The sequence below is a fragment of the Chaetura pelagica genome, unplaced genomic scaffold (assembly GCF_000747805.2).
Source record: "Chaetura pelagica isolate M959 unplaced genomic scaffold, ChaPel_1.0 scaffold69, whole genome shotgun sequence".
Taxonomy (NCBI): Eukaryota; Metazoa; Chordata; class Aves; order Apodiformes; family Apodidae; genus Chaetura; species Chaetura pelagica.
In genome coordinates this window covers 8906215-8916840 of record NW_009970724.1, presented here as the reverse complement: position 1 = coordinate 8916840, position 10626 = coordinate 8906215, and the positions used below count along the sequence as shown (strand labels likewise).

Below are 10626 nucleotides of genomic sequence, written 5' to 3'. Positions count from 1 at the left end.
GTGCCCGCCCTCTGTGCGTGGCCCCGGGAACCGCGCGTGTGCGCGCCCGAGCCGTGGGAAGCGTAGGCCGTTTGGTTTGGGTTGGTTTCTCTTGCGTGTTCTGCCGTGGGGAAGTCGGTGAGGCCTGGGTCGGTCGGGCCGGGCCAGCCCGCAGGGCGGCACCGCGGGGCTGCCCGCTCCGCCGCGGGGCTCTCTGCTTTAGAACTATTGCCTTTAGCTGTGTGCGGCAACACTTAAAGTAATGCTGATGAAAGGGCAGGTCCTGTGTCCATGAACTTCAAATCACTGTGTTTGCTGTCTCGGCATAAGAAAGTAATCTGAAAATGGTAATTTTCAACCAGAAGACTGTGTATGGCTGTATGATGGAACTGTTGTTATTCTGTAAGTCCGCTAATTGCATGTTAATCATACGCAAAATGTGCAGAAGGTGACTGGGAGGATGATGTAAGAAGAAGGAAGAATTCATCATACTTTTATTTGGCTTGGTTTATTTCATTGATTCTGTATCAGAAATGGCTGTATCATAATGGGCACGCTTGTGTGAGTAGTTTCTGGAGGGTTGTAACATAACAACTGTCCAGAGTGCATCACTAATCAGTTAAAGTAGTTAATTTTTTTACTTGGTCCAATCTTGTTCAACATATTCATCAGTGACCTGGATGAGGAGACAAAGTGTATCCTCAGCAAGTTTGCTAATGACACTAAACTGGGAGGGGTGGTCAACACTCCAGAGGGCTGTGCTGCCATCCAGAGTGACCTGGGCAGGCTGGAGAGCTGGGCAGAAAGAACTTCAGGAGGTTTAACAAGGGCAAGTGTAGGGTTCTGTGCCTAGAGAGGAAGAACCCAATGCACCCGTATAGGTTAGCGGTGCACCTGCTGGAAAGCAGTTCTGAGGAGAAGGATCTGGGGGTCCTCGCAGATAGTAAATTACCATGAGCCAGCAATGTGCCCTTGTTGTCAAGAAGGCCAAGGGAATCCTGGGGTGCATAAGGAAGAGTGTGGCCAGTAGGTCGAGAGAGGTCATTCTCCCCCTTGACTCTGCCCTGGTGAGGCCACAGCTGGAATATTGTGTCCGGTTGTGGGCTCTCTAATTCAAGAGACACTTACATGCCTGTAAGTATCTAGAGGGTGGGTGCAAGGAGAATGGAGCCAGACTCTTTTCAGTAGTTCCCAGTGACAGGACGAAGGGCAGTGGGCACAAGCTGGAACATAAGAAGTTCCATTTAAATATGAGGAAACACTTCTTTACAGTAAGGGTGATAGAGCACTGGAACAGGCTGCCCAGGGAGGTTGTGGAGACTCCTTCTCTGGAGATATTAAAAATCTGCCTGGATGCAGTCCTGGGTAATGTGCTCTAGACAATCCTGCTTTAGCAGGGCAGTTGGACTAGATGATCTCTAGAGGTCCCTTCCAACTCTGACAGTTTTGTGATTTTGTGAAATCTGCGTTCAGATGTGAGGCTGCCTGCTTTCTGCATTTGCTGGAATTCCAAAAGCAAATAATTTGCATTAGTTATAAAAAATAAGTGGCCTTTTAGGTTTTTTTTATTTCACCAGTCTTGAAAATGTATTTACTTACCCTACAGGGTAACAACTCCCAGATGTATGAGGGAAGCTAGAACGATGGTACAGCTGCACAGTATGCAGTTAATTAGCTGATTAAGACTTAAGAGTTATGCCGTACTATGTTCACAAATCCATGATCAGGATCCTTGTCACGTTTATTTTGCATTTGTGGATGCACGAAAAATGCAAATGTGGTGTAGGATCTGAGTGTTCCCCTTTCAGTAATGAAGGACTGAAAAGCATTAGTGGTTTGGCAGAGTGGAATAAGTAGGCAGTAAATGAAAATGGTCAGATGCATCTTGGAAAGAGAAGTAATTAATATAATGAGTATTTAGTGGTTGATTATAATAGAGTCTCATTTCTAACAAGGTGATGGCAGGTATGCTGTTATCTGACTACACTGTAACTATGCAAAAAACCCCCTACCAAAACCAAATAACACCCCACCCTCTAGTTCTTACTTTCTTAGCGTTGTTTTTGCCATTCAAGATGGCATTGGTCTGAGAAGCAACAAGTACAGTACTTGTGTTACTGGTAAAATTATTTGTGAAAGAGGAGAGGAAAATATGCAAGTAAACTAGTTTGAACAAGTTTCAGATAGAGGCTGTGGTGGAAGAACCTTCTGTGGTTGAGGGAATGGTGTAATTTTTCTCCTGTTCTCTGTCCTATATGCCCATGAGTCATTGTATTTCTGTGTAACTATAAGATACCTCCACTGTGGAAAAATATCTCGTAGGTGCGGGACTGCATTCAGAAAACACTGACTGAATGGAGCTCAAAGATTGGACAAGATCTAAATCAGGTACGAGAGGTGTTACTCATGTTATCCTTGTTGCACGTGAAAACAGAGAAATACGTAGTTGGTTGCACCTTTTAAAATACAAATTAATGGATTAAATTTCTGTAAAAGTATCTGCAGCTCCAGATATCTTGAAAGGTATTTCTTCACCTCTCTTTATTTATTTTTTTATATTTAGCAAATTCAGAGAGATGAAGAAATAGCAGAGTAAAAAGTAAGTAAGGCAATTCTTAGCAAAATAAAAGTCTTGTTCTGTAAGATTTTATGTTAATTGTTGGGGCAATCACAAAAATAAAAATCAAAAAAATCTGTGTACCTTAGAAATCTGCTAGCATTCTTCTGAAAACTCAATGGAGAACTATCTCAACTGTGGAGATGATAAACTAGATAGCACAAGATCATCCTGTTTGATGGGGAACTCTGAAGCATAGCCTTGGTTGTCTCAAAAATGTTTTTGAAGATGCAGAAGTGATAAAGGACTCACTTGAAGATTTTTTTGGTAGGGCAGCAAAAATAAACAGTGTTCTTTGTTGGGGATGGGGTGCTACATATGCATGTGTGTATATAATGCAAAATCTCATGTAGGTAAATCCTTAAATAATCTTGTACCAGCTGATGTAAGATGTTAGCCTATTCTTAAATCAGGACAGGGGGTGAAATCTCTTTCTTAATTTTCAGTTTCAAAATCAGTTTTAAATCTAAATTTTACAGTATTTCTGTGTTAGACTTCACTGAAATTACAAAATGCTTTCATGCAAGGATGCTCCCCTAATTCTGACAATGGGTTTTTTTCCACCTGCTCATGAGGGGTGTGTTGGTTCGGTTTTTTTTAAAGCAAGGTAATTTGAATTTGCACAGTGATCTGTTCCCATCAGGAAATCAGAACACTAGTAAAACTTATTCCAATAATTCTTACCAATATATATATTTTTTAATATTAGGGCATATAGGGCCTTTCATATAGCTTCATTTTCCTGTCCTCCCCTCAGATCAAGAAACATTTGGCTTCTTTCTGTCGTTGCATTTTTATTCTATTTTTGTTTCTGACGGTTATAAGGCTTTTTGGTTTGGGGATTTTTTAAATTAAGAACATTCTTCAGAAACTTGCTGTCTCTTGATGAGTTGTTCTTAAGTCTCATGTACTTACTACAGGAAATACTGGAGGATCTGGAATGTACAGTAGCTCAAGCTATAGAAAAAATAATTCCTGAAGAAAGGGATGAGTTGAAAGTATCAGGTAAGAACATAGTAAAAAATCTGGTGGCATAAAAAGGTTTTTCATGCAGTTATTAATGGGATGTTTGTATGCATATGTTTTTTCCGCCAAGTCTTGCAATTTCAAAGTCAAATTACATCAGTGCACACTGTCATACTTTGAGTAACCTAGAAGATGGCTGAGAAAGACTTTCATTCATATTTCAGGTTTTAAAGCAGCTCGGCAATTTTCTGCTTTAACTTATGCCCCCTGAAAACGTTTTGAATGTATTTTGTGAGCAAAATATGACAGATAATACTACAATTTAGAAATGGCATTGGAAGCACATTTATTTAAATATTTTTTCCAGGTTGACTATGCTTAACTTGAAGGAGGCAGTCCAAACTAACACTAGTACATTTTGAGTCTCAGTAACCTGTGAAGTGTTCTGTTAGTACTATTATGTTTGGGGGTTTTGTACAGATTGTTAATGCTACTGCTTAGTGTCTTGGTGTTTAAATCCAACTTTCCAGTTTATTAGATCATCTAACCAGATGATTTCTTGTTCTGAGACTGCACAAGCAACTTTGAAATTTAAAAAAACAAGTGTCTTTATTGGGCAGTCATCTTTCAGAAGGTGAGGATTTTTCCAGTTTCTGAAGCAACTGGTGTATATTTTAAGAACCCTTTACCCAAGAGCTCTTAAGAAGTGTATGTAGCAAAAGTAAATAGCTATATATTTAATAATAGCTGAGTTGTTTAGTTATTGATTCCAGTTTCTTTGAACACAGCAAAACTTTTCATTGTTGGATCAAACTCTTCATCAATCAGAGATGCAGTTGACATGGGTAAGTGTGAAACTCAAACTTCAGGTAGTGTTTCTTTTTCACTTTACTATTTGGAAATAAATTTAGAAACTTCTCCATCCAAGAGCTGTGTTTAATGACTATCACAAGTATATCCTGTTTTTCTCTGAAGAAGTACTTAGGTAACCAAGTCTATTTACATGTTAGCTCAGTCACTAAACTTATTTAAATGGAGATTGCTGTAACCTTGGGTCCACAAACTTAAATCTGGTTCCTTTCTCCAAGCAGAAGCAAGTTTTTATTATTTCACACAAAACTTGTAAAAGAGTAATGAGCATGTGATGTTTTAGTAACTGGTAGAAAAGTTCTTAACAGTTGTTGGTTGCTACCAAAGAATCAGATGCCGTTCTTTTCTAACCCCGTTTGAGTTATAGTTCTAGGTAAAAATTAGAAATTTTTGAAGAAATGGAGAGTGAAGGAATCAAGAATTGTAGGTTACAATTGCTGTCTTCAGGGAAAAATACAGTTTTAACATTAAAAAGGAAAAAAAGGCTTTACATTTTATACAGTATTGAGTTTTTTTGTTCATTTGGTTTTTTGTTGTTTTTTTCCCCAAGACCTAGAATTGAAGCTTGACCTTCAGCTGTATCTTTGTTTCTTGGCTTAAAAACATGCTGAATGGGAATCTAGCACAGGGAACTAGGAGGGGTGTTTTTTTGCTGAATTTGACAAGCCATACTGCTTATGTTCATATCTCATAAAAGATTTTGCAGTGTCTCTGTTCTTTTTCCCTCAGCATGTTCTGCCCTCGGAGTTGCTCAGTTAGACTCAGTTATTATCGCCCCACCTCCTGTTGAAGATGGAACTAGCCTCTCCTTGGAGTATTTGCAACCTTATTGGAAAGAACTTGAAAATCTGGTTCAAAACAAAAAGATTGTTGCCATAGGCACCTCTGACCTAGATAAAACACTTTTAGAGCAGCTGTATCTTTGGGCACAGGTAAGAACAAACTGTCTACTCGTAGCATTTCTAGGACAGAGTTTTTTGGCTGCCACACTGCTACGAACTCTGTTATAAATGAGTTTATGCCCAAAATGTTAAGTAGTCCTATTACTGTTAGCATTTTATGGATGGTCACAATGTTGTTCAAGGTGTGGGGAAACTCAAAAGTGTGATTGTCACTTGTTATGGTGTGACAAGGCAAACAAAGGCTGGAAAACCATGTGTCTGTTCGGGATCAGATTATTTGAAGTAGTTAAGGTTGAAGTTTTGAGTTCTCTTATATTTAGAAAAGAGTATAAATAGTACTGCTAAACCTTCAGATTTATTCCAGTGACTGTGAAAACATAGGTGTTACCACTTCAAGCTGTGTTATGAAGGGAGGGTTTTCCCCTTTGGAAAATGCTGTGTGAGTGCTAAGCTTAAATGTAAAGACGAGGACAGGCTGTGAATCAGGTGGCATAGCAGTTTTGTTATCCTCTTACAACACTGAAGTGATGCAGGTCTGTACTAGTATATGTCCATGCTCATGTAAGCTTGTGGATTTACTGTTTCTTTATTAGTCCTTTGAATACTCATGACATTTCTTTTGTGGTATATGAACATGCTGTATCTGGGTAAGAGGTTCTGCTTAAGAGTTCTGATCTGTGTTTTTTGCTGTTCTGTGTATACTTAGAGACGTATAATTGAGGGGATTAATGATCACCCACCTGGTGACCATGGATGCAGCTTGTGATGAGCAGTCAATGGAAGAAAGTCCCTTTTAACTTAATCTGATCCAGGCACTTACTGGAAGGCATGAAAGAGTGCAAATTATATATTCTTAACAAAAATTATTTGTGGGAATTTTTTTTAGTATTTTTCAAGTAAACATCCCTGTGATGTTTTCACTATGTCCTGCTGCTGTTTAGGGAGCACAACAGACTGGAAGCCAGGGTGGGTTAGTACACATCCTGCTGTGGCAGCACCTGAAGTTAGATCCTGTTCTTGTTTTGGGCTCTGCGCTGCAGGAAACTGCAGATACCGGATTTGCCAGTCGAGCATCATGTAGAATTAACTGGCCTTGTTTAGACCTCAAAACAATGACCAGAGGCAAATTGTTCAATGCACAATCTCTGTTATAATAGAGTGTATGAGGGAAACAGCTAAAGTACATTAACATTTTTCTTATAAAAGTGTTTTGCTAATTTCAGGTGAAACCAAGTAGTAATCAGGTGAACCTAGCCTCCTGCTGCGTGATGCCACCTGATCTCACAGCATTTGCAAAGCAGTTTGACATACAGCTGTTAACTCACAATGACCCTAAAGGTAAGGCTTTGCGAGATAAGTGAACAGAAGACATCTAAATGTGTTTATTTAGTGCAAAATCAGGGATAATCTTTCTCTGAACTTCAAACTTTGTTACATTTGAATCTTGAACAAAGGATTCTAAAGCTTTCACCTCTAAAATATTTTTATTAATTTCTTGCTTTTTCTTCAAGAAAGAGGAAAAAGGCAATCTTCCAGGTATGGGTAGTTTCTTGGAATTGTTTTAATCAGTGAAAGGAAAGTAAATAGAATAACAAACTACTGTGGAGTTTGCACTACATATATTAAATATTAGCTTTTTCTCACAAAACATAGAATGACATTTGTGTTGCTGTAGGCCAGTAAATGACAAATGAAATGTTAAAGGTCAGTTGATCTTTTTGTGGTTTCTTAATGTTAAATATATAGAGTAATTACACTTTAAACAGGATTTTTTCAAATGAGTGACTTCTTAAATGACATTATGACAAAGAAGAGTTGGCATCAGTTGTTTTGTTCAGAGATTTGTTTATTAAATGATTGAAGGACTTGGAGGATTTCCTTTGGACTCTCAAACTGAATTACCGGCTCCCTAGAATATTCTATGATATATTATATTAGTTTCTCTCAAACATAATCTAATCTCCACTGTGATAATGCCTTAAATATCTTACTGACCTTGTAGGTGAGAAGTCTGAATATTTAGTTCATTCCTTCCCTACATTCTTCCTTATGACCAAGTATTCATTATGATCATACTTTTTCTTCCTTCTCTTCCCATTCCTCCCCTAAAAGGAAAAAAGTAAATGTTCTATAGTACCACTGTTAAAATTAATGAATTTCATCAGGGCTTGGGCATGTACCAGCACTGCTTTGGCAGCATACAAAATGAATTGCCATTCAATCCAGCAACTTCCATGTCCTATGAAGTCCATGATACAATCTGTAGTTCAGTAAATACTCTCTGTTGAGAGTTGATAAGAGCATAGAAAACAAGACACGATTCCCTTATGCATTGTTTGCTAAGCTTAACTTCTGTAATGGTCAGCTGAAAAGTATTGAGACTATCTCTGGGGAACCCTCCTCATCAAAGAGGTTGTTCCCTTGAGTGGCTTTCCAGAGGAAACTAAGAGGATTTGTGCTTGCTTTGTGGCATTTGAGCCCAATTTAAGCTTTCTAGGCTTGTTAAGCCCCAGGCTCTCTAGGCTTGTGGTTATTGTGAGCTTAGTTACGGGAGATGCTATTGAATGTTTTGCTTCCAGTGACTGCAGAGGTAACAGAATGTTCAGTACTTTGCAGATTACAGCTTATGCTTTACTCACTACTGGTTTGTCTAGCTAGCTTCTGAACCTTAATTTTAGTTTTTTCCTGCTAATGGCTCTTCTGATGAACTGCATTTGATACTGTAGAAATCTCAGTTGATTAGTTTTGTGAAAAGTACTCAAAGTTGCAAAAAAAGGTGTCCTGAAGTCTTCTGTAACGTTCAGTTGCTTTTATCCTACGTGCATTCTGGAAGAGTAGATCTGTGGAGTATCTGGCACTGCTTAAGATTCTTTTACCATAGGAAAAGGCTTAAGTGTTGCTTTTTGCAGCTCTTTACATTATGTTATTTAAAGCACGAATATCCTTTTTTAACTTCAGAATTACTTTGTGAAGCAAGTTTCCAAGAAGTTCTTCAGGAAAGTATCCAGAGCACGAAAGCACATGAGTGGATTCCTTTGTGGCTTCTCCGGTATTCAGTCATTGTTAAAAGCAGAGGAATTATCAAGTCCAAAGGCTATATCATGCAAGCTAAAAGAAATGCTTCTTGAAACACTTTATTTTTTTCAATGGCTTGCTGTTTTAATTTCTTGGGTATGGGGGGGAACATTGCTTTTTTCATAGAAACACTTTTACAGCATTTGTAACAAAGACCAAAAGTTGTAACTGTTCTACCTGGTGTCAGCAGGAGAGTCTGCAGTGTTCTGTTTCTTTCTTAAACTAATCACCAGTTCATTTAAAATATTAAATATTTTGAGTTTGTTGGTTTTAATTGAAATTATCTATAGAGAAACAGTTTAAAATATCTTTCCTTGTATGACCAGTTCACTGTAAAATTATCATTCTATTTCAGCTACCATTAGGTAGTATAAAGAAATGTCTATATTTTTATTTTTTTAAAAATGAATTTCACATTTATAATTACTTATCTCATACGTACATAGATTTCAAGCATTCAAGGACTAGTTTTTGTAGAAAATTGTCATATTTTATGAAGAACGACCCCAAAAATTTAAACTGGTATCTCATTACTTTATATGTATATATAGGCAAGTCAGCTGTTTAATTTGTATGGATGGGAAAAGCTGTTTATTTTGAATATAGTGTAAAAGACCTCTATGATTTAGAAAAAAATGCATCTTCCAAATTACTTTTGTTACTTGAATTCCTTCTGGCTTCTTTGTGCCTCGGTATGCATTGTTTAATGTTTGTACAAGTTTGATGGCATCTTTACTGTTTGAAATAGAAAATGTATTATTGTCTGAATGTTTAAAGTAAGAAATTGAAATCAAGTGATGAAAAATTTGTTAAGCAAAAATGAAATTGTGCCTGTCTTTTTGACTGTGGCTTGGTTTTTTTCATACTTGTGAACTACACAATCAGAATAGCCAAGTCAGAACAGAGAGTAAATGTTGAAGCTGTTCCCTACAATATTGTGTAATATGGATTACTTCTCTTGAGATTGTCTAGAAAACTTTGTTGCTTGAGTGCCATTCAGAAATTATGCAAGTAAGGGTTAGCTTGAAGTTAGGTGGCAGTAGCTGGGTGCTCTGGCTTTTTTATCCTGGAGAGATTGCTGCAGCTAAGGCAAGGCTTCTGGTTTAACGTAGTCTTTCTACTGAAACGATTTTTCATTTTCTTGGCCTTTAAATCAGAATAGATAGGAAAAGCTCAACTTGTAGTTCAACAGGAGCTTGATACTGAGAGTCTAAAACACTTTTTCCTTTTGATTTCAGGCAGGACTAGTTAATGTAGCTGTACATATTTTGAGATTTAAACTGTAAGGGAATTAATTTTCACCAGCATCTTCCAAATTCTGTCATGTAGGCAGCTAGTGGACTTTGAATGCTTGTAGACAGCATCTAGAGTGAGCTTCCCATATTCCATTCCACTAAGATAAAACATGACATTTTTTTTTAAGATACCTTTTGAGGCCTCAAATTTGGCAAATATTGGGGAATTCTCCTGGACTTTGTCAGTTTTTGATAAATGAGAGAGGGGAAACTGGAACTAATAACACATTAATAAAACTTTGGAATTTTTTCTCCTAATCAAAATGTAGTCTTTTTTTCTTTATGTTGGGTCAGTTTGTATTAGTGTTTAAAAATTTAATGACTTTCTTTGTAAACTTCCCTAGCAGGTTTGAGTTACGTGCTGCTGGTGATTTACCCACTGTCTGCAAATTCTGTGTGTGGCTGTTGGCACTGTGTTGGCTTAGACTTGCATGTGTACTCAGTTTTTTAAATTGAAGTGCTACTAAACAAGAATTGTACTAAACTAATGCATAGGCTGCTCTAATGGGACAATTGTTTCTTTTCTGTGAACTGGTAACTGTTTGCTGTAGAAAAGTTCCCTTTAAAACATGGTAATTTTTGAGACATGATAGGCTTATTTTTCTAGAGTAAACCGGTAACATTTTATCAAGTTCTCACATTAATTTCTTCTGTGTTATAGTGGGAGAGGTGGGATTTCCTCCCATGAGAAACTTAAACGTTTGAATTAAAATTTGCAACGCTTGTAGGCTTTTAATCTGTACTTGGTATGAATTCTCATCTCAATAACAATTTTTTATGTATTTTACACTTTGTCATGAAACGGCCTCTCAAGTCCCAGGCTCTGGTCTTTCCTCCCCTAATAGCTGGTGTTTCCCGCTCCCGGCACCCCCCGCGCCGCTCCGCCCTTGCGGCAGCCGCTCGGAACGCAGTTGCGCGGCCC

At 37.9% G+C, this 10626-nt stretch overlaps 1 protein-coding gene across 1 annotated transcript in view; it reads left to right on the top strand.

The window, feature by feature from the left end:
• GCLM (glutamate-cysteine ligase, modifier subunit) overlaps nucleotides 1-8462 on the top strand; it is a 12884-nt gene extending 4422 nt beyond the window's left edge. The window contains exons 2-7 of the mRNA XM_010006765.1: nucleotides 2302-2367; nucleotides 3517-3601; nucleotides 4351-4407; nucleotides 5162-5364; nucleotides 6558-6672; nucleotides 8293-8462. Of these exons, the coding sequence (XP_010005067.1) occupies nucleotides 2302-2367; nucleotides 3517-3601; nucleotides 4351-4407; nucleotides 5162-5364; nucleotides 6558-6672; nucleotides 8293-8462 (696 nt within the window). The remainder of the gene's footprint in view (nucleotides 1-2301; nucleotides 2368-3516; nucleotides 3602-4350; nucleotides 4408-5161; nucleotides 5365-6557; nucleotides 6673-8292) is intronic.
• The last annotated feature ends 2164 nt before the right edge of the window (nucleotides 8463-10626 follow it).